At 53.4% G+C, this 23,846-nt stretch overlaps 1 protein-coding gene across 1 annotated transcript; it reads right to left on the minus strand.

Annotated features, from left to right (window-relative positions):
- Window positions 1-247: 247 nt before the first annotated feature.
- SLC16A6 (solute carrier family 16 member 6) lies at window positions 248-23,543 on the minus strand. Its single transcript, XM_056127922.1, has 6 exons — window positions 23,363-23,543; window positions 14,782-15,020; window positions 9,090-9,233; window positions 6,649-6,777; window positions 2,410-3,213; window positions 248-520 (listed from the first exon to the last, which is right to left on the minus strand). The coding sequence occupies exons 2-6, from the start codon at window positions 15,011-15,013 to the stop codon at window positions 279-281; spliced, it is 1,551 nt and encodes a 516-aa protein (XP_055983897.1). The 5' UTR covers window positions 15,014-15,020; window positions 23,363-23,543; the 3' UTR covers window positions 248-278.
- Window positions 23,544-23,846: the final 303 nt, after the last annotated feature.

Raw genomic sequence — 23,846 nt, forward strand, 5'->3', positions numbered from 1 at the left:
TCCTCCGTATGTCTGTGGATATATACTGGTGGCGGCCAGGTGCAAGGAGGATGAAAGCTTTTGGGGTAGGTTTTGTTTTGGCTTACCAAACAAAAAACAAAAAACAGCAAACTTAAAAGAAAGCAAAGTAGAAGGGCGGCGGTAGTGGCGATCACGGATACATTCCCTTTCAATTGTCGTTTCTGGGGGGGAGCAGAGGGCTCCCCCCCTCCTGCTCCCGGGGTCCCCCCCAACCTTCCCCGTAGGGCGGTGGATGTCCTAAGGTCCATCGCTGCGCATCATACGAGCTCCGTTTTCTTCTGAACTTTCGGCTCACTTTTCCCAAGGTCCATTTCAAGAAAGTCTTCGGGAACGTCCTTCGCGTGCAGCCCCTCCGTCTTGGGCTCCTGAGTGTGGGGGCGCTGGCACAGCCCCGTTTTACAGGGTCTCACCAGCGCCAGGCACAGCGTGGCCAGGGCCATGCCCGCCGCGCAGGAGTAGAAGGCCCGGCTGTAGATCTTACTCTGGTCCACCAGCAGCCCTGTGGGAAACACACACGTCAGCCACGCCCGACCTGCCTGCATGCACACGCACATACGCACGCATATATATGCACATACATGAGTGTGCACTCACATACACACATGCATACACACCTACATATGGACACGCACACACATACACATGCACATACACACATGCATGCACACATATGCACGCATACATACATACACACATACACGCATGCACATACCCACACACATGCATGCATGCACATACACACCTATACACCTACGCGTACACGCACATACTATGCACATGCATGCACACACACCTGTATATGTACCTACGTGCACATGCACACACATACACATGCACACACGTACACACACAAACACACTCACAAATGCACATGCACACATATACACACACACATGCATAAGCACATGCAATCGTGCCGCTTTCTCCAGGGATCAGGGCGAATGGGAGGAGCCTTTTCAAGACCAGAGTGAAGAAATAGGCCAGAACCATATCCCCTGAAGCTGTGTTCCTGTTGTGGGGGGTGAGAGAAGCCTTCCAGTCTGAGGGGGGTCCAAGGGTGGTGGTGGTATTCTTCGTTGCTTTTTTTGCGTGGGCGGGGGGAAGGGGCTACACCCATGGTGCTCAGGGCTTACTCCTGGCTCTGCGCCCAGGGATCATTCCTGGTTCTCTCAGGGGATCTTACAGAGCACCAGGTCTCAAACCCAGGTTAGAAGCGTGCAAGGCAACAAGGCAAGCGCCAACCCACCATCCCTCCCCAACCCCCCCCCCCAAAGCTCCCACTACAGCAGCAGAGTTATTTTTGAGACCAAAGAGCGCTACTCTCTTCACCTACTTTCCTTTAAGGTATCTGAATAGGGGCAAGAATTTTCATCTCAATAACCTTATGGGAGGAGGGTGGGTGGCCCAAGTGGTAATTTAGACGGTCTGGGTTCCCAGTGGGTGAGTGGCTCAATGCCAGGACCTGAGGATGTGGTGCTGCCCTGGCCCTGGGGTGACTGGTTCTCCAGGGGCACACTGGGGGTGCTCAGGGGGCCTCCAGGGCTATACTCGGTAAGAGACAGAACATATCCTTGTCCTTCTGGTAAGAAGGGGGCCAGTGATCATCCCGGGACCCTGCAGGGGGTGCTGCTCTGCGCCTGTCCCCATCCCCATGCTGAGAAGGGAAGACAACTTCCAGGAAGTCTCGTTGTTCTGGGACTGAGTATGGAAGGCTAGATCCTGGGTCCCTTTGCCCTAACGAGGCCAGACGGGGCAGCTGACCAGGCCCTTCCTGCCCGGGACCCTAACATCAGCATCAACATCAGCCACCACTAATCCACCATCACCGCTAATTCACCACCAACCTTCACTAGTTCACCATCAGCTGTTGCCTGCTCTGGTCTTCCTCATCCCCTTCTTTGTCTATTCTGGGGTGGTGGTGGGGTTGGGATACATCTGGTGGTGCTCAGGAGCGACCCCTAGCGGTGGTCAAGGTACCACGTGTACTCCCAGGGGTTTGAGCTGTCAAAAATCTTACTCCTGGACTCTCTCCCAACCACGGTCCTTCTCTGTTGCTTTTTGTTTGTGTGTGTGTTTTGGGCCACACCCGGCAATGCTCAGGGGTTACTCCTGGCTCTGCACCTAGGAATCACTCCTGGCGGTGCGCGAAGGGCCTTATTGGATGCTGGGGATCAAGCCAGGTTGGCTACATGCAAGGCTCTCCCTGCTGTGCTATCACTCGGACCCTCAGGGTCCTTCTCTTTAGTAAAAAAGAGTGGGCTCCTAGAGAATCAAGGCGGACCCTCAACAGCAGACTGGAGGGGATGCTTACCCCAGGAAGTGGAGACACACACGCGCACACACACACACACAGAGTCTTGGGGCTGAGGCTGCCTGTGGGCACCTTACCTGCAAGGGGCGGCCCGGCCAGCCCTGAGATGCTCTGGATGAAGACATAGACCCCCGCGGCCGAAGACATCTTCTGGATGCCCACCACGTCGTCCTCGGCCAGCAGCGGGATGTGGGTGCCCGCCACGGTGCCCACCATGCACCCGAAGAAGACGCTGCAGCACATGAGGCCCCAGAACTCGGAGGCGAAGGTGAAGGCGAAGAGCGAGACGGTGACCAGGACCACGCACACGAGCTCGATGTAGATCTTGCGCATGGGCTCGCGGTTGAGCACCAGCCCCATCCCGACCCGGCCGAAGACCTCGGCGATGGCCATGGCGGACAGCAGGAAGGCGGCGCGCTCGGGCTGGATGCCCAGGCTGATGCCCAGGGGGATGATGTAGAGGGAAGGGGCGAAGAAGCCCAGGGTGGCGAAGAGGCCGAACAGCGCGTAGCAGATGAAGCTCTTCTCGCGCAGGATGGAGAAGTCCAGGAGCGGGGCCTTGGCGTTGGCGGCGGTGGAGGTGGTCGCCCGGCCCCCCGGGGGCGCCTCCAGCTCCGAGTGCCCGGCGGGGGGCAGGTGCCGCGGGGAGGTGGGCAGCTCCACGCCCGAGTCGATGGAGTCGATGGACGTGCGCGTCTTCTCGTTGTCCATCATGAACTGCGCTTCCTGGCGCGGCTCGGGGGCGCCGGGGGCGGCGGCGGGGGGCGGCCGGATGACGATGGGCCTCAGCAGCGCGCCGCACACGCAGATGTTGAGCTGCAGGAGGCCCACCAGGAGGAGGCTGTACCGCCATCCGATGCGCTCCTTCAGCGCCGTCAGGGCTGCGCGGGGCAGAGAGCGGGTCAGCGCGCGCTCCCGGGGCCAGGGTACCCCCGGGCATTGCACCCCCACGCACCCCCACAGAGCAGCCCTGGTGGCCCCCAGTCAGCACCTCCACGGCGGGGGTGGTTCCGACCCTCCGACACCCAGAGGCACTGGCAGAGTGTCACGGGGACTCTGACAATGTGACTCCCCCAAAACAGTGGGGCGAGGAGATGACTCCACCCGCTGCACGTGCCGGGCACCCCTGCGCTCCGGGTCCCCTCCAAACCCGGCAGGCCCCGCCCTCCCCAGCACCCCCGGGTGGCCCTGATTTCAAACCGAAGGGTGCAGGGGCCCAGAGGCAGGTTGGTGCTAAGGGCACGTGGCCAACGCACTGGACACCGACACACCGACACCACAGGGTCCCCCCAGCGTGGCCCGCCTGCTGATGCTCTGGGGCCGTTCCCCCCACACCACGGGCTGGAGCACTGATCCCATGCCCCACCGCAAACGGGGAGCACGAGTGTGCTCGCGCCCTGTCCGCCTGTCCCTACTTCCCGCCCGGGATGGAGAGTGTGGCCATAAGGAGGGTGGGGGTCGCGCACTGCGGGGGGCGGGGGCGTGGAAGCGTGCAGTGGGGGCGGAGGTCGCGTGCAGCGGGGGTAACATGGTAGGGGGGGTCAGTGCTGCAGTGGGTCAGGTGCTGCGAGGGGGTCAGTGCTGCGCGGGGGGTGGGTGTCACGTGCTGCGGGGAGGATGGTATGGGGATCGGTGCTGGGGGGAATATGGTGCGGGGGATCAGTGCTGGGGGGAACATGCTGCGGGGATCGGTTCTGGGAGGGGGCATAGTGAGGGGCGCGCTCCTGGCCGCTGGAGACCCAATGCCCGCTGCTGGGGAGGGACACGGGCAGGACCCTGGGGGACTCGTGGGCACGGTTCCCTGGCCTGCGGCTGCTCTGGCACAGAGGTAGCAGTGGCCACAGAGCCTGGCAGCTGGGGCAGCCTGAAATAGCCGCTCTCTGGCTGCTTTCGAAAGAAATTGGCTGACCTCCGCTTGGGCTGGGCTCAGGGCATAGCCCCGGGGTCAGGCCCCCTCACCTCACCTCACCCCTTCCCGGGCTCTAAAAGGCCTCTGGACCTCCAAGGGCTCAGAAGCCGGTCCCAGAGCTGAGGGGACTTCTCCTGCAGCTTCCTAGGGCCCCCCAGGGCCCTTCCTTCCTGCCACTGTCCACTGGATCCTGGGCAGCTGGGGTGGTCCGGGCCTCAACCTGGAATGTGAGCTGGGCCACCCCTCTGCATAACTCCGCAGGGTACTTTTTTTTTTTTGCTTTTTGGGTCATACCCGGGGATGCACAGGGGTCACTCCTGGCTCTGCACTCAGGAATGACTCCTTGTGGTGCTCAGGGGATCATATGGGATGCTGGGAATCAAACCCGGGTCGGCCACGTGCAAGGCAAACACCCTACCCGCTGTGCTATTGCTCCAGCCCACAAGCGTACTTTTATTTTTTAGTTTTGCTTTGCTTTCTGAGCCTTCTGAGCTGCACTGGGGTGTGTGGGGGGGGGGGGGGCATTCCTGGAGATGCTCAGCCACGCGTGAGGCTGAAGAACACCAGAGGGCCCAGGAGAGCAGGGGAAGATACCCAGGCCCAGGGCACGCAGAGCACACACTGCACTGCAGCCCTGGGAGCTGGCTCTCCCGCCCCTGTGCCTTCGTCATCACCCCTGGAAGGGACACGATGTTCGCCAACATTTCATTCTTCTGGCACCTGTTGCTTTGACAGCTAACAGCAGGAGGGACCCAGAACCTTGATTCCCTTGAGACAGCCTCAGCCAGGCAGCCCCCACCCTGGGCCTGGGGTGTTGGTTGTCACTGGGCTCCACCCCTTGTTTCTGGTTACACTTCCCCCAGCCCCACCATTAATACGGACAAATTAAAACCACAAGGCAGGGCTGGAACCATACTTCGATGGGTAGGGCACTTGCCTCAGCCCGCCCGTGAGCGACCCAGGTTGGATCCCTGGAACAACAGAGGGGTCCCTGAGGCGCAACAGGATTGATCCCTGAGTGCAGAGTCAGGCACTAAGCACCACCAGGTGTGGCCCTCAAACCCAAACCACAACCAAACCAAAAAACAAAACAAAAACTGCGAGTTGAATTCTAGGCTTGGCTATTTTCTCATACATCTGTCTGCAACTGATCTCATTCTCCGTCTTCTGGTTGAACATGCAGGGGGCGGGCACAACACAGGGTCTGCCCTGAGGGTGCTCACAGAGCCCTCCCGCCTGTCAGCCTGCATTCAGAAACACTTCAGAGCCACAGGGAAGCGGAGAGGAGGCAGCGAGCACCAAACGCAATGGCAAGCATCTTGCTGCATCTGCCACACACGCCTCCGTGGCACCGGCCCCTTGGAAAAGACCCCAGTACTTCGGGTGCCCCTAGATACTCCGACATGCCTCTCCTGCTTGAAAGGGCAGCCCCCTGGCACACGGAGCGAGCAGAGGGCTGGGCTGCCAACTTGGCATGTGGGAGCCCAATTTCCATTCACCACTCGCAGAAGTGCCCTGGGCACCGCCCAGCGTGCCCTTGAGTTCCGAGACAAGGAGACAAAAAGAGTCAGAAATAAATCGGAGGGGCTGTAGTGATAATTCAGTGAGGAAGGCGTTTGCCTTGGATGTGGCTGACCTGGGTTCGATCCCCAGCATCCCATAGGGTCTCCCAGGCACTGCGAGGTGTGATTCCTGAGTGCAGAGCCAGGAGGAACCCTAACTGTGGAACATTGCCAGGGTGACCCAAGAAGGAAAAAAGGAAAAGAAAAAAAGAAAATCTGTGTCTCTTTGTCAGTAGGTGACCTGTCCTCTCAGGCATCCATGAATATTCGAATCGGAGACAAGACAAGGGCCCGGGCTGTGGCTACAGTACAGTACATGTACAGTACAGTACAGTACATGTGGGTCTCTGGGTTTGAGCATCAGCACCACCAAACAGAAGACCCTCATTCCGCCCCACACACAGATATCAAATATACAGCAATTGGCTGGGGATAAAGGGCTGGTGGTACAGTGGCCCTACCCACATATTCAGCCTGACTTAGCGCAGGACTGAACCGGACTCTAACCTGGCTCTCGGGACCAGGGAAGGAGGGGCCTATTGGTGTGGAAGTTCCGAGTCACGCTCTAAGCTGGGGGGTGAGGCCTGACCTTTGCCAGGGTGGCTGGTGTAACATGGGCCACTGATATTCCGAGTCACGTCAACTCGGATCTTATGGGGTCGGATTCCTGAAACGGGGCCAGGGAAGAGCAAGGCCAGGAACGTGTGTGTGTGTGTATGTGTGTGTGTGTGTGTGTGTGTGTGTGTGTGTGTGTGTGTGTGCGCGGGGAGGGGGGAACAGGATGGAGCAAAGGCCCAGAGTCCCGGAGTTCCTAGCTGGTGGCCCCAGGCCCCCAGCTCACCTACCTGGCGCAAAGGCGAACATGGCAAAGCACTCTCCCGTGGAGGCGACCGCCGTGACCATGGACCGTTTCTTGTCAAAGTACAGAGACAGGATGGTGACCGTGGGGAGGAAGGTCAAGCAGTACCCCAAGCCTGTGGGGGGAGGGAGGAGCCGTGAGGACCATCTGGACTCCAAATAAAGACGCGTGCAGAGAGCTGCCGGGATTGCCTTGTCCCTTAGTTTGGGGGGAGTCGGGACCCCATCCCAGCACTTCTCACGTGCTGGCAGGTGCTTTATCTACCTCTGGTATTTATTATCAGCATTTCATTCTGTGGGCTGGAGCGATAGCACAGCGGGTAGGGCGTTTGCCTTGCATGTGGCTGACCCTGGTTCGATTCCTCTGCCCCTCTTGGAGAGCCCGGAAAGCTACCGAGAGTATCCCACCTGCACGGCAGTGCCTGGAAAGCTCCCTGTGGTGTATTCGGTATGCCAAAACCAGTAACAAGAAGTCTCACAATGGAGATGTTACTGGTGCCTGCTTGAGCAAATAGATGAACAACGGGAGGACAGTGCTACAGTCCGATTTCATTCTGGACAAAGGTGCTGATACTGGGGGAGCGATAGCACAGCGAGTAGGGCATTTGCCTTGCAGACAGGCGACCTGGGTTCAATCCCCAGCATCCTATATGGTTCCCCCAAGCACCACCAGGAGTAATTCCTGAGTGCAGCACTAGGAGTGACCCCTGAGCATCGCTGGGTGTGACACAAAAAGAAAAAAAAAAGTGGTGCTATTTCTGAGGAAAGGGGGTCCATGTTCTCAGTCACAGCACCTTTACTGTTACAGCAGTTATTTCGGGCTGATGGGACTGCAGACTGCTTCTGGGGGCCAGGCAGAGCGCCCTAGGGCTGGAGGGCCTGCCTGGGAAGTAGCCAGGAGGTGCTCCGGGCACCACAGGGTCCAGTGCAAAAAACAAAGACTTGTTTTCTCTGTCTTTCTTCCCTGTGTCTGCACTGAAAATAAACAGAATTCATGATTATTCTTCTTTGGGGGGAATAATTATACTCTTTCTGGGCCGCAGCTGGCAATGCTCAGGAATCACTCCTGACAGTGCTCTGAGGACCCTCCGGGGTACCAGGGATTCAACGGGGGCTGGCCACAGGCAAGGCAAGTGCCTTAAACCCCATACTATCCCCCAGCCCTCAGACTTATTACTATGATTTGTTTTTTGTTTCTGGCCATGCCTGGGGGTGCTAAGGGGTTAGTCTCTGCTCAGTGCTTGGGGATCCGTCCCAGCATAGCTCAGAAAATGGGCACTGCCGGGGCTCTAGCATACAATGCCAGTGATGGACCCATTACACTGTCTCTCTGGCCTGTTGACAGAGTTCTTATATATACGACTTCGATTTGAAAAGACATGAGTTTTGATATCCGAAGATATAGCACTGTAGCACTGTCCTCCCACTGTTTATCAATTTGCTCGAGCGGGCACCAGTAACGTCTCCAGGTGAGACTTGTTGTTACTTTTTTTTTTTTTGGCATATTGAATACGTCACAGGGTGCTTGCCAGGCTTTGCCGTGCGGGAGGGATACTCTTGGTAGCTTGCCGGGCTCTCCAAGAGGGGCAGAGGAATCGAACCCAGGTCGGCCGTGTGCAAGGCAAACACCCTACCCACTGTGTTATCGTTCCAGCCCATCCAAAGACATAGAGGAAATAATTAAAGGTATCTGCTCTTCGTGGGATAAAAGCCACCCGTGATTTTTAATGCAAAGCACACCTCCCCCTGCGGTTCAGATCCTCACACCCCACCTTTGAGAAATACCAGCTAAAGGTGCATAATCACAAGTGGGTGATACTACCCCTGGGATGGAGAGTGCTAGAATGATCCTGGGTGGTCAGGGGTCATCTCAGATGCAATTCGAGGGAGGGTTTTATTTGTTCCCTTAAAGAAGGTAGATTTGGGGGCTAGATAGATGGTACGGCTGGGAGGTGACCACTGTGCCTGCCGGGAGGCACAGCTGGCCCTGGCTCAACATCCCATAATATGGTCCCCTGGGCATCATCAAGAGTGACCCCTGCGCATAGAGCCAGGAGCAAGCAGTCTTTGAACATCACTGGGTATGACACCCAATCAAACAAGCAAATAGGTTTTTTGACTGCAAAAGTCAGGGAGAAGAGGGTCAAAAATGATTCAGCATTGCTTTTTAGAGCTCTTGAAATCCACAAAGCCTAGATCAAAAATCAAGTGAGAAGGAGGAAGAGGGGGAGAAAGAGGAGGAGGAGGAGGAGGAAAAGGAAGAGGGAGAGGAGGAAGAGGAGAAAGAGTAGGAGGAGAAGGAGAAGGAGAAGGAGAAGAGAAGGAGGAAGATGGAGGAAGAGGAGGAAGAGGAGAAGGAGGAGGAACAGGAGGAATTGATTGGTGCCTGCCTTCCCTGCAGAGAGCCTTGAGTCCAGGGGGCACTCACCAGAGAGAAGGCCGATGGCGAGGTACATCTGGTAGACCTGGGTCGTGAAGGATGCTACCACCATCCCCGCACTGACCAGCAGCCCTCCGACCATCACCACCAGCCGGTGGCCGAACCGCGCACTCAGGACCGTGGAGAGGGGCGCTGGGGGCAAAGAACACAATGGTACATGTTGAAGTTCCAGTTCTGAAACTGGGAACATGGGGAAAATGAGGGAAAACGTCTGAAGACTGTTTTCACACATGACTGCGGTTGGTCTGGGCTCAGAGGGGGCCATATTCTGGGGCTCCTCTAAGGGAAACCCAGAGGAATGACAGCCTAAAGCCAACCACTCTATTTTCAGATGAAAGATTTTTGACTCTCCACAAGTGCCTATAATGAGCTATGTGTTTAATTTGTTACTCCAATAAAAATGGGTTTCCTAAACCAGTATCTCCCCCACCCCCTTGTATTCTCTGCTTTGGATTCTTAGATTCTTCCCCCTGTTTTTTCGATGCCCAACCAGGGTGGGGGTGGGGAGCTGTCTGTAGTGAATTCTCAGTTTTGCACACCGGAAGTGAGCGGTGGCGTCACTCAAAAGCTCAGATGGTGACTCACTTAGCTTCTGTCTCCCCAGGACACTGAAATCTGATGGTTAGTCTAGCTCTCTGGTCCTTGGGCCACTGGGGATCTAGATGAGGGCAGAGAAGGTCATGCAGGAGTGTGGGAGGCAATATTCGAAAGGCTGCGTTTCCTGGAGTTGGTCCACATGCCTTGCTTACGCTCATACACTGTAAACTCCAGTGAACAGGGAGTCTAAGTTGGGGAGCTAAAAATCTTCACATGCTTTGAGGTGTCCCTGAGCTTAATGAGGACACAAGCTCCTTTGTCCCCAACCCATCTTTCTGCATCAGGCTAGTGAGTCCCACCCTCTGCAAGCCTTTGTACTAAACAGGCCAATAAATAAATAAATAAAAGTTCATCAGACAACTACTGTCTTTTCTGTAGCAGCCTTTAGAAGAACCGTCTCCTGGTATGATAGAATTCACTAGAAGGTTCTAGCTGATTATTCATAATATATATATATATATATTTTGCTTTTTGGGTCACACCTGGCAATGCACAGGGGTTACTCCTGGCTCTGCACTCAGGAATTACTCCTGGCAGTGCTCAGGGGACCTTATGGGATGCTGGGAATCAAACTCAGGTCGTCCGCCTGCAAGGTAAATGCTCTACCCACTGTGCTATCGCTCCAGTCCCTCTTCATATTATTTTTGATAATTAAAATTTACTAGTGAGTGAAAACAATAAATAAAAGTTTATTAGGCAACTACTGTCTTTTCTGTAGCAGCCTTTAGAACTGTCTACTAGTATGAAAGAATTTGCTAGAAGGTTCTAGCTGATTCTTTGTGTTCTCTTTGATAACTAAAATTTACTCAAGCTTGGGGGATTTCCTTTTCTTTTGGAATACCAAACGTGACATATTGATTCTTATGTGTGTACCTGATCTTTCTGAGAAAGAGTTCAGAATTGAAAAATCAAATATCCAACTGAAAAAAATCACATAATAAAAATGAAATCACATCAGACTCACAGGGACTGTCTTGGAGCTCTTCTAGCAAGTTTGTAAGAGAAAGTGGCAGGACTCAGTAGAGAAATTTTCCCTTTGCTCAAGAGCAAAGACTGAGATATTCCTGGAGCACCATGATATTTAATGAAGGCTTTGGAACATTCTAGACACCCCAGTACCAGAACAGGTGTGGAGTTCAGTCAGGGAAGGGGAGCTCTGCCCAGTGGCCTGCACCTGGACCTTTGAATTAGGCCCCAGGAAGGTTGGCATTGCTGGTGGGGACATGGGGGAAAGGCCTCATCATTCAAGCTGGGCAGAAATGTGAACAGGTCCAGCTTCTAGGGAAAACAGTGTGGAGATTTCTTAAAAAAAAAAAGTTAATAGGATAAGGACCAAAGAGATACTAAAGGGGGTAGGGGGTAGGGATCTACAATACCTGAATAGTCCTATTAATATCAAGGAAATTGAAACTGTAATCAAAAGTCTTCCCAAAAACAAAAGCCCAGGTCCAGATGGATTCACTAGCGAATTTTTCCAAACATTTAAAGAGGTCCTATTGCCAGTTCTTCTCAAGCTTTTCCAGAAAATTGAAGAAACAAAACTCTCCCAGTTTCTATGAAGCTCAGATCTCTTTAATACCAAAAGGAAACAAAGACACCACAAGAAAAGAAAACTACAGGCCGATATCCCTGATGAACATGGATGCAAAAATTCTCAACAAAATACTAGCAAATAGAATTCAACAACACATCAAAAAGATCATACATCATGACCAAACGGGATTCATCCCAGGGATGCAAGGATGGTTTAACATTCGGAAATCAATCAACGTAATCCACCATATCAACAAAAGAAAAGATAAAAACTATATGATCATATCAATAGATGCAGAGAAAGCATTTGACAAGATCCAGCACCCATTTATGATGAAAACCCTCACCAAAATGGGTATGGAAGGGACTTTTCTCAATATAGTTAAAGCCATCTACCACAAGCCTATGGCAAGCATCATCTTCAATGGGTAAAAACTGAGAGCCTTCCCTCTAAGATCAGGGTTGAGATAAGGATGCCACTCTCTCCACTGCTGTTCAATATAGTACTGGAAGTACTCGCAATAGCGGTTAGGCAAGAAAAAGATATTAAGGGCATTCAGGTAGGAAAGGAAGAAATCAAGCTCTCACTATTTGCAGATGATATGATACTATACTTAGAGAGCCCTAAAACCTCTACCAAGAAACTCCTAGAAACAGTAGACTGGTATAGTAAAGTTGCAGGCTATAAAATCAATACCCAAAAGTCCATGGCTTTCCTATATGCAAATAATTACAGAGAAGAAAGTGACATGAAAAAAAAATCCCATTCACAACTGTGTTCCAGAAAATCAAGTACCTAGGAATCAGCTTACCATAAAAGACCTGTTCAAAAAATGCAAAGAAAACTTCAGGAAATAAAAGAGGACACGAGGAAATGGAAAGATATCCCCTGCTCATGAACGGGGAGAATTAACATTGTCAAAATGGCAATACTCCCCAAAGCACTGTACAAATTCAATGTAATCCCTATAACAATACCCATGACATTCTTCAAAGAAATGGAGCAAACACTCCTGAAATTCATATGGAACAATAAGCACCCACGAATAGCTAAAGCAATTCTTAGGAAAAAGAAAATGGGAGGAATCAACCAACCTCCCCAACCTGAAACTCGACTACAAAGCAGTAATAATTAAAACAGCATGGTACTAGAACAAAGGCAGAACCGCAGACCAATGGAACAGGGTTAAATATACTGACATCTCCTCCCAAACATATGATCATCTAATCTTTGATAAGGGATCAAGAAATATGAAGTGGAGCAAGGAAAGCCTCTTTAACAAATTGTGCTAGCAAAACATGCAAAAAAATGGGCTCAGATCACTACCTAACACCATGTACAAAAGTAAGATCAAAATGGATTAAAGACCTCAACATCAGACTGGAATCCATAAGGTACACTGAAAATAAGGTTAGCAATACCCTCCACAACATTGAAGCTAAAGGTATCTTCAAAGATGACACACTACTGGCCAAGCAAGTGAAAACAGAGATAGACAAATGGGACTATCTTAAACTAAGAAGCTTCTGCACCTCCAAAGAAACAGTGACCAAAATACAAAGACAGTCTACAGAATGGTAAAGGATATTCACCCAATACCCATCCAACAAGGGGTTGATATCAAGGATATACAAAGCACTGGTTGAACTCCACAAGAAGAAAATACCCAACCCCATCAAAAATGGGGCGACAAAATGAACAGAAACTTTCTCAAAGAAGAAATCTGAATGGCCAAAAAGCACATGAGAAAATGCTCTACATCACTAGTCATAAGGGAGATGCAGATCAAAACAACAATGAGATATCATCTCACACCACAGAGACTGGCCAACATCCAAAAGAACAAAAGCAACCAGTGTTGGTGCGGATGTGGCGAGAAAGGGACTCTCCTTCACTGCTGGTGGGAATGCCGATTGGTTCAGCCCTTTTGGAAAACAGTATGAACGATTCTCAAAAAATTAGAAATTGAGCTCCCATTTGACCCAGCAATACCACTCCTGGGAATATATCCCGGAAAGGCACAAACGTACAGTTGAGATGACATCTACACTTCTATGTTCATTGCTGCACTGTTCATAATAGCCAAAATTTGGAAAAAAATTGAGTGCCTGAGAACAGACGACTGGTTAAAGAAACTTTGGTACATCTGCACAATGGAATACTATGCAGCTGTTAGAAAAGATGAAGTCATGAAATTTACATATAAGTGGTTCTACATGGAAAGTATCATGCTAAGTGAAATGAGCCACAAAGAGAGGGACAGATATAGAAGGCAGCTCAGATAGAGAAGGGAACACCAAGTAAAGGATGTTTAAAAGACTTGCTCAGGATGCGAGATGCGTGCTGAAAGTAGACTATAAACCAAACAAAATGGCCACTCAATACCACTACTGCAAACTACAACACCCTAAAGGAAAGAGTGAGCAAAAGGGAATGCCCTGCCACAGAGGCAGGGTGGGATGGGGTGGATGGGGAGTGGGAGGGATACTGGGATCAGTGGTGGTGGAGAATGGGCACTGGTGGAGGGATAGGTGTTCGATCATTGTATAACTGAAACCCAAGCACGAAAGTTTGTAAGTCTACAACTGTACCTCATGGTGTTTCAAAAAAAAAAAAAAATGAACTAGACATGAAGAAAAAAAAATAAAGGGGGTAGGGTGCTTGCCTTGCACAGAGTCGAGACAGGTTTGATCCCTGGTACCCCATATGGTCTCCCAGCACTGCCTGAAGTGATCCCTGAGTGCAGACGCAGGAGCAACCCCTGAGCACCTATATGGGTGTGGCCCCCAAACCACCACCAACAACAAAGGATTACTATCTGACTCTCAGCAACTTCACTCCTAGGGACTATCCAAAGAGCAGAGATTCCAGTGCAAAGATCTCTGCACTTCCGGATCACTGCAGCGCTGGCCACAGTAGCCAAGATCTGGAGAAAGCCCAATGGCCCGAGAATAGATGAGTGGATTAAGGAGCCGTGACGTAGGTGCACCACGGAATATTACTCAGCTGTAAGAAGAGGTCAGGTCTGGCCTGTTGCTACATAGATGGAACAGGTCTGTGTGTGCGTGTATGTGTGTATGTGTGTGTGTGTGTGTGTATGTGAAAGTTAGGCAATACAAGTCCAATGGAGAAAGACAGGGGCTAGTACAGTGGGTAGGGCATTTGCCGTGCATGCGGCTGACCCGGGTTCGATTCCCAGCATTCCATATGATCTCCCAGCACCACCAGGAGTAATTCCTGAGCATTGCCGGGTGTGACCCAAAAAGAAAAAATAAACAAAACAAAGGAGAAAGACAAATACTAGGGTAGCATATAAGGAAATGAAGCAAGGGACCAGTGTTCAATGGGCAAAATCCCTTAGACTCTGGCCACAGAATTGGGGTAACCCCCTGAAATTGTATTGACTCCATGGTAGTGGGGGGGGGGGCTACAGAAGACCACTGGGCCCCATGAGGAAATGCATCGCACACACAATGGACACCATTCTGTCTTCAGGGTCAACAAAGAAGAGGTTGGCTCTAGAGGGTGTGGGGCCAACGATGTACCAACCTGTGAATGTCATGACAAACACACAAATCGATACTATCCATGAGACCCTGCTATTGGATTCATTGAAACTGGTCATTAAGTCGTTAAAGAAAATGCCGAAGGACTTGATGATGCCGTAGGTAAAGATTTCAACGAAGAAAAAAGAAACTGCGACGACCCAGCCCCATCCTCCGTCAGGCACTTGGGTGTAGACATTGGCTCTGCAACAAAACTGGGATTTCGTTTGGACCATTCTTAATCTGAAATAAAGTCAGAAAAAAAAACCATTTTTTTAGAGCAGCAATCATAGGAGGGTGGATGATGTTACTACTCTTTGTTTTAGCTTTTTGGGGTCACACACACCTGGCGATGCTTAGGGATTATTCCTGCTTCTGCACTCAGAAATTACTCCTGGTAGTACTCAGGAAACTATAGGGGATGCTGGGAATCAAGCCCCAGGTCAGGTGTGTGAAAGGCAAACACCCTCGCTGCTGTACTGTCACTCCGGCCCCACTAATACTTTCTTTTTTTTGCTTTTTGAGTCACATTCGGCAATGCACAGGGGTTACTCCTGGTTCTGCACTCAGGAATTACTCCTGGCAGTGTTCGGGGGACCCTATGAGATACTGGGAATCGAACCCGGGTCGGCCGCGTGCAAGGCAAACACCCTACCCGCTCTGCTATTGCTCTGAGAACTTCTTACCGTTTCTTCAATTGACACTTTTTGATCTTTGGGTACTAAGAACAATGACAACAATATCTTGCATATGGAGCCCCCAGGGCTGGAGCAAAAGCACAGTGGTAGGGCGTTTGCCTTGCACACAGCAAACACGGCTGACCCAAGTTCGATTCCTCCGTCCGTCTCGGAGAGCCCGGCAAGCTACTGAGAGTATCTCGCCTGCACGGCAAAGCCTCGCAAGTTCCCCGTGACGTATTCAATATGCCAAACACAGTAACAACAAAGTCTCACGATGGAGACGTTACTGGGCCCACTCGAGCAAATCGATGAACAACGGGAGGACAGTGCTACATGGAGCCCCCAGAGAACTTAGAACTTTTCACGCTGTGACAGTTCAATGGGAAGGAAAACCAAACACACAGAACCCTAGTAGGATTATCTAGGAGCATTCTGAAGGGCAGAGAATGGCGCCTGGAGCAGCCTCCATGCTGACCTGGAACTTGAAGATGGTGAGGAGTGAGGGCGAGACTTAAAGCTAGCACAGCTCACAGCATCCTCAGAAGATGCCACCCCGTGTCTCCTGCTAAGCCTCTGGCCTTGCCTCTCCCACTGGTTCCATTCTGATTAGGGTCTGGCACCCCAAGTGGATGGATCCACATGGACAGAACTCCTCGCTGAGGCCATTCTCCCGGGAGTCACTGGTGACCAGGAGTTAATTCCTCATCATAGGTTTACCCACAATTGCATTTTTTTTCTTTTTTCCTGGGCACACAACGGCTGTTTTTGAATCGGATGACCAAGCTGGATAACCAACCCCTTGGGGCCTGGGCAGCTGCTTAACCAAGCTAAACCTGACCTCTCTGTTCTTTTCCCTTCAGAGATGCAATAAACCTCAGCACAGTTCGTACCACGATGCCACTCAGAGGAAACAGCCTGACGTTGGTGTCTTCTGGGACCCAGAACTCGATGCCCTAAAGCCTATGCAATTAGCCACCCTGTGAAGTTGGGGGCGGGGCATGTTTCCAGCCAGCCGGGCAAAGGCAAGGAACTCTAGTGATAATAAATGAATCTGTGGTTTTAGGGCTCGTCACAAGAACCCGTGTTGATTTAAGAGTCTCTGCATGAAGCAGTCACCAGCGACAAATTCTAAGGCAGGAGAGTCTTGGAGAAAGGGCGGGACACAAACTCATCCCTCTCCCTGGGAGCTTGTTTATGATGAATCCTCCTTCCTCGGGTTGAAAAAGCGGCTGCCCGGAGGCAGGGCCTGTGGACACCACCTCACAGGACTCTGATGGGCCTGGGGGGGTGGGGGAGGGGTGTCTCTTCGAACCCAATCGCTACTGTGTTGGGTTCAAGGGAACCAGACTTGTGCTCGGAGAAATGTCTGCTGCCTGCCTCCTGGGGCCCAAGATTCGAGATTGTTCCTAGAGGCAAAATGCAAATGGGGTTGCCCCAACACCCCTATTTCATTGGATGTTCTAGGTTCACTTCCAAGAGAAGGCAGCTGGGGCAAGAGTGGAAAAGGGGCACAGGTTAAGAATTTGGACTTGGGGGGCTGGAGCGATAGCACAGCGGGTAGGGTGTTTCCCTTGTACGCGGCTGACCCGGGTTCAATTTCCAGCATCCCATACGGTCCCCTGAGCACTGCCAGGAATAATTCCTAAGTGCATGAGCCAGGAGTAACCTCTGTGCATCGTTGGGTGTGACCCAAAAACAAAAACAAAACAAAACAAAAAAAGAATTTGGAAGCCTTCGGCTGGAGCGCTATCACGGTAGGGAGGGCATTTGCTTTGCACGCAGCTGACCTGGGTTCAATCCCTGGCATCCCATATGGTTCCCCAAAGCACGGCCAGGAGTTAGTTCCTGAGTGCAGAGCCAGGAGTAACCACTGTGCATCGCTGGGTGTGATCCAAAAAGAAAAAAAAAAAAAAGAATTTGGACACCTTCCCCCCAATTTCCAGTCTTGGCTTTAGAATGCTCTTTCTTCCTAGTGAGGAGAGGGGGGCTGGGGGCACAGCTCAGACCCTGAGCCTGCTGTACCCCTTCCCTTTCACCCCACTCCATCCCCTGAGTCCCAGCTTCTCTTGGGGGACCCTCTGCCCTGGTTCCTTGTCCCGACTCATGTGTTGGGGACCATTTATTCTTTTGAAATGCACTTGTTTTTTTGGGTTGGCATCGTACCCAGTGATGTTCAGGGCTGATGCCTGGCTCTGCACTAAGGAGCTCCTCCCGGCAGTGCTTGGGGACCCTATGGGATGTCGGGGATCCAACCCGGGTTGGTCATGTGCAAGGCAGACGCCCACCCCGCTATTCTCTCGGGCCTGAAATGCTGTTGTTTTTGTGACATTTTTCTGCTTGACCTGCCAGACTTCTCCCCTTTATCTCCTACCTATTCTGACCTTCTTCTGTCCCTAAAACTTGGCCTTAGTTCTTGTTCTCAGAGACTGTCCTGCTCTGGGAATCCACCTCGACTTTTATTTCATCTAGACTTTTATTTCCATCATGTGACACCCCACCTCCCCGCCACCACATACAGATACCCACTGGCCCCCAAACTTTGTGCCCTAAACCCTTTATCCCCCCCCCCCCCCCACACACACACACCTTGATGCTCTGTTCCTCCTTGGCGTGTCCTAGGCCCTACAGGAGGCCACAGCCAGATTCACCCTTGGGAAAAGTCATGGTAAATTCTTCTGGGCAGGGGGGTGGGGGAGGGGAGTTGGGCAGGGAGGGGATGGATTTGGACCACACCCTGCAGTGATGGAGGAGATTCCAGGCCATTTGCAAGTGCCCTTCCCGAGGTGCTGGACTCTCACTGCCCAGGGATGCCCCTCCCAGGGAGGACCGACCCAAGGAAGCCCCTCTGTCCGGTTCCCCTCCTAACAGGCTCTTCACATTTAGGGCTGCAGGATTTGGCTGCCTTTATCTGATTGGCTCCGTTTATCTGATTCTAAGTTCAAGGAAAAGGAATCTGATGAGTTTATTTTTTCTTTTTTGTTGTTGTTGTTGGTTTGTTTGGGTCACACCCAGCAATACTTAAGGGTGACTCCTGGTGCTGCTGGGGGACCATATGGGAGGAACCCGGTTGGCAGTAGGCCAAGCAAGTACCCTACCCGCGACACTCTCTCAAGCCCCAAATCTGAGGTTTCGCTTTCTCGGCATCCCCTTCCTTCCTCTACCTACCAGGCACAGAGTTAGGATCGATTTTTTTTTTCTTCCCAGAAAAATGCCTACCAGGTGCAGGGCCCCCGGGCTGGTGCAGATATGGGCTCGACTCCTGAGAGGTTAAATCTTGGCCTTGAAGACAAGGACAAGGAAGCCGGGGGCTGAAACCCATTATATGTAAAACCGTTTCACTGCGTCCTGTCCTCCTTCCGGTTCAGCGAGCTTCTGGTAAGCCGGGCTAAATGAGGAAGTCCCTGAGGTCCGGCCACCTCCTCTCTGACCCGAAGGCGCCTAAGAAGCCTTAGAATTTTCTTAGAGGGCTCAGGACCACTCTGAGTCATAGCAGTTGGGGGCGAGATGAAACTCCCCCCACCGGGGGTGTGCAACAAAAGGACATATTTCTGTCCAACCTACAATGACTGCAGGACCCAGAGCCGTCGGTGGGATGGCACAGAGATGAATCGGAGAAAGGATGGCACTGTGGCTTCTGTGGGAGGGGACACATGGCCGCTGCAGCCAGAATGCCAACTCTTCAATTCTGGCAAAGCGGGACCCTGCCAGCCCACCACCCGTGTGCCCGCTGGTGCTCTGACTTTATTTGCAGAATGGGGTGTTTTTTTTTTTCTTTTGGGTTTTATTTGTTGGCTTTTGGGTCACACCTGGCAGTGCTCAGGGCTCACTCCTGGCTCTGCACACAGGGATCCCTCCTGGTGGTGCTTGGGCGGACCCTATGGGGTGTCGGGGATCAAACCCAGGTTGGACCCAAGCAAGGCAATTGCCTAACCCACCATGCTCTATCTCTCTGGTCCCTGTGCTGTTGATTTTAACATTCTCTGTGGGGCTGGAGTGATAGCTCAGCAGGTAGGGCATTTGCCTTGCACACGGCTGACCCGGGTTCGATTCCCAGCATCCCATAGGGTCCCCTGAGCACTGCCAGGAGTAATTCCTGAGTGCAGAGCCAGGAGGAACCCCTGTGCATTGCCAGGTGTGACCCAAAAAGCAAAAAAAAAAAAAAAGTTCCTTGTGTGTGTGCGCGCCCATGCGTGTCACATCCAGCTGTGCTCAGGGATCACTCTTGGTGGGGCGCAGGGGTGTCAGCGCCTGACAGGGGGTGCCAGGCAAGTACTCTTCCAGCTGTACTATCCCTCTGGGCCTTTACTAGAACATCTCAAAGGTCAGAGGTGGGAAGTAGGCCCCCTGCCCCCAGCTAGACTTCTCACCCCCGGCCCTCAGGCCTTATTTCCAAACAAGGGGTGCCAAGCTTATGCAGCCTTCGCCCTGGATGCTGTTCCAAGGTCATTACTCCTCAGAGCAAACCTGGCCGAACAGCAGCCTGGGTGCCCGCGGCTGTGGAGGGCACTGTGGCACAGCAGGTGACAAGATGGCCACCTCTGATTGTGCGCCTCTCACTTCCTGAATCTGGCCAGCTGGGCTGGTGCAGCTTTCCGCCTAAGCCGCTGGACCATGGCCAGACGACACCCCGGCCCAGCTCTGACCTGCATGGCCAGGTGTGAGAAGGCCACTGCCCTCTCCATGTCATTCTTGGGAAGGGGGGGGGGCACATCACACCCCAGGGTGTCACTCTTGCCACATAGTGAATGCCTCTCTTATCCGCCAACATCCACAGTCCCATCCTACTTTGCTCCGAAAGAAAAGATAGCAGAAGCACCCGGCAGCTCTACAACACACCAGGGAACGGTTTTGGCGGGGCTGACAGGTCCCGGGGAGCTGGCCGGCAACCGCCTGCTCTCGAGCCAGGGCCTGGCATGCATCTGACACAGAGCGCGGTCATAAAAGTTTACTGGACAAAGTCTGTGAGGTGCCGGTGCTCCTGAAGCAACGCATAGCCCCCGCCTTCTAAAAGCCCGCGGAGCAAAAGGGTCTGGGAGCCGCCTAGTCCCTGCCTTGCATGCACACTGCAGCCGGCCAACTTGTTTTGCAAAAGAAAAAAAAAAAATAGGGAAACTGGCTTCCCAAACCCTCCGCCTCTTGCAAGCAGAGCCAGAAGTGACGGTCTGAATTTTGAACTCGGTTACTAAGCCTCTGTGAGTTCAGCGATACGGAAATATGGGTCCCTTTTCTGTTTCATGCTCGTGGGAATTTATCTGATGGGAAGGCATGTTAAATGACTGCGTGGGGTTCTGTAAGGGCCACCTGGCCTTGGGTGAATCACTTGGCCCCTTGCTTTTTTCAATGTGGTCAGACAGGGTGGCTGAGTTAGACTACAGATCTCGGATTCATCTGGGTGGTCCCCACGCACCCAGAGAATCTCCATGAACCACTCGGAGCTGTTCAGCGTGTTCTGCCCCTCTCAGAAGCTAGCCTGGGAGCAGGCCCAGAGCATATTTCCTTTTACCAGGAAACAGCAGCAGATCCTGGGGAAGTCAGGCTTCAACGTTCCTGATGGCAGGGGTTAGCCACACCAGGCTGCCAGCGCCTCTCGTTCCTGCCCTTCCTTAGGAAGCAGCGGGCGGAAACGGGGGACAGTCTGGGAGTATTTCCTCTACGTCTCTGGCAGGCTTCACTGGACGCAGCCTGGCTCCAGCCCCGGCGGAGGGCTCAGCACTTGGCTGCGGACGGCCCTGGGCTTTGATTGGCCGAGAAAAGACTTGACATAGGTGTATGAGGAATGTGCACCATGGGCTTATGATTACAGACCATCCGAGCTGGGGTTGCTGCGGGGTCAGCTCAGAGCAAAGTTCCAAACACCAGCTCTGGAGGCAAGCGGGGATGGCGACTCGGCAGGAAGGGAGCCCACGGGAATTCCTTAGCCAAGCTCCTCTGCCCAAGGCAGGGCTACACAGCAGCTGTGTGAGGACCAGAATGGATTTTGGTGTAGGAGAGGGAGAGGGAGAGGGAGAGAGTGGAAGGGAGAGGCAGAAAGAGAGACAGAGAGAGAGATAGCATGCAGCCAACTTGGGTTCAATTCCTGGTACCCCATATGGTCCCCCAAGCACCACCAGGAGTAATTCCTGAGTGCACAGCCAGGAGTAACCGCTCAGCACCACCAGGTGTGCTCTCCCCCCCCCCAAAAAAAGGGACAAGACAACCCAACAACAACAACAAAATACCCAAACAAACCAACAAACCCAACTCTAACCGACACTGCAAGCAGCTTTGAGTCACTGGGTACAAGCGATTCACCCATTTTTACGAGGCGGTGATGCTGAAATCCGAGCCCCTAATTTAACTGTCCTCAGGAGTTCCACTAAGGAAAATCCTGTTGTGTAACCACAAGAGGGAAACTCCGAGTGAGTGGTCGTCTTTTCTGGAAGAAGCTTTTCCACTTGGCTGCAGTGTGTTTATTTACACACGGCAACCTTCTGTCTTGGACACCCTTCCCTTCATTAGGATGAGAGGGATTTCTCTGTCCTTCTGCCAGGATGTAGTCTTGACCCTAAAAAATGCCACGTAATGGTGCCTGGGGAAGTGGGGAGAGATTATCACCCAGATTTCAGCATCAACAGTGAAATATGAATATATATACATATATACATACATATACATATGTATGTATATATGTATATGTAGGTTCTGCCAACCGACACCCATTTTGCTCTGACTTGCAAACCAGTAAAATGAAGCAGACATCTCTCACTGACAGAGCAGAAACCATCTCCCCTTGGAGGAAAAAAAAAACAGGGTGGCATTGAATGTCTCAAGTGCAAAGCAAACCTGCTTCTCCGCTGACAACTTGCCGTTTGTCCCTCTTGGAAAGCTTCTCCCCCGGGACCCCCCTGTTCCCCTAGCCCTCACCCAAGACCTACGCCGTCCCTCCACGCCGCGCTCCCGGAGCGTGGGTGACATTTTATCCTGCCACCTAAATAAACTTCTGTCACCTGTCTGCTAAGGGGAGAGCCCGCGCTGAGGGGAGGGCGCGGGGTGAGTTTAAAAAGCCAGCGAGAAAACACCCCAGGAGGAAATGACCCATTTCCTCCGCAAAACCATCCTCCTGCACCGTTCCCGGCACGCGGGCGCTTCTGCCGCAGCCCCGCGGGCCGCCCCCGGAACCTTGAAGTTGAGTTGACAGCTCGGGACGGTCACGGCTGCTGAGCCGGGGCGTGCGGGCGGCAGGGAGACCCCGGCGGGGATCCCGGGACGCGCACCGCGGGGTCGGGGTCGGGGGACGCGCGTCGCGGGGTCGGAGTAGGTAAGGGGGTGCTGCTGCTGTGCGCGCCCGGGCCGGGACCCCCCCTGGCATCGGGCTCTGCTGACGCACGGCGCGGGCAACTTCATGCGGAAAAGGCACGCAGGGGGCTCAGCCCCGCGCCCTGGACGCGCCCGATCGCCGGGAAGCTCCGGCCCCTCGGGGATGGGGAGGCGGCAGGGGGCTGCTGGTGATGGCAACGGGAAGGCGGGGGGACAGGTGTCTCCAGGGAGGGGTCCGCCCTGCAGCTCTCACCCGGACGGATCCCCCCACCCCAACAAAACTGTACTCGCGCCCAGGGTCCTGCAACTCTCTCCAGCGTCTGCCCACACTGGCGAGTGCGCGTCCTCCCGGGGGGCCCCCCAGCACTCCCAACTGTCAGAATATTTTCCGGGGGAGGTAGGGGGGGAAATGAATAAATAAACAAATTCTCCCAAAATGTTCAGTGGTCACATGAGGACCCCCCCCTCCATTCTCACCCAGCCCACCCCAATCCACCCTAGCAGCAGCAGTAGCTCCCACGGATTTTTTAGGTCTAAAAGGGGGGGAGGAAGGACAATATCCATAGCCCACAAACTTTTAAGACGCGTAAAATAATAAAACCAACTCACCAAGTTAGAAGGGAGGAGAATAAACCCCAAAAGGCTCCCAATAAGGCGGAGGCTGGGCCTCCCCCTCCTTATAAGCCGCTCGGGAACGTGAGAAAGGTTTAACCCCTAAGGGCGCGGGCCCCAGCCGAGCCCAAGTTGGCGGGGCCGGCTGGACACGGGGCCGCCCGCCGCGCCCTGGCCGGGGGCGCCCCCCGCCACGCCCTCCCCCCCGCCCCGCGCCCGCGCCCGGCCCGCGCGAGCCGCCGCCGGGGCCCCGCGGCCCCGCGCCGCCGCCGATCCCGGCTCCGAGACCGGCTGCAGCCGGTCTCCGCCGGCCTCGGGGGCGCGCCGCCGCCGACCATGTGCTGCGAGCGCCGAGCGCCGCCACGGAGGGGGCCGGCCTGGCGCGCGCGCGCCGGCCCACGTGGACCCGGAACGCGCCGCGCGCGCGCCCGCGCTCGGGGTCACGGAAGGTAACGGCGTCGCCGCGCCGGGCGCCGGGGTC

This window comes from Sorex fumeus, unplaced genomic scaffold (genome assembly GCF_029834395.1).
Source record: "Sorex fumeus unplaced genomic scaffold, SorFum_2.1 ptg000063l, whole genome shotgun sequence".
Classification (NCBI taxonomy): Eukaryota; Metazoa; Chordata; class Mammalia; order Eulipotyphla; family Soricidae; genus Sorex; species Sorex fumeus.

Excerpts from the sequence above, each read along its gene's own strand:
- SLC16A6 (XM_056127922.1), bottom strand. The coding sequence starts at position 15,013 with ATGGTCCAAACGAAATCCCAGTTTTGTTGCAGAGCCAATGTCTACACC. Across the intron at positions 9,234-14,781 it reads GTTTGTCATGACATTCACAG|CGCCCCTCTCCACGGTCCTG; the intron begins GTTGGTACATCG and ends CTTTGCCCCCAG. Across the intron at positions 6,778-9,089 it reads CGCCATCGGCCTTCTCTCTG|GCTTGGGGTACTGCTTGACC; the intron begins GTGAGTGCCCCC and ends CTCCCCCCACAG.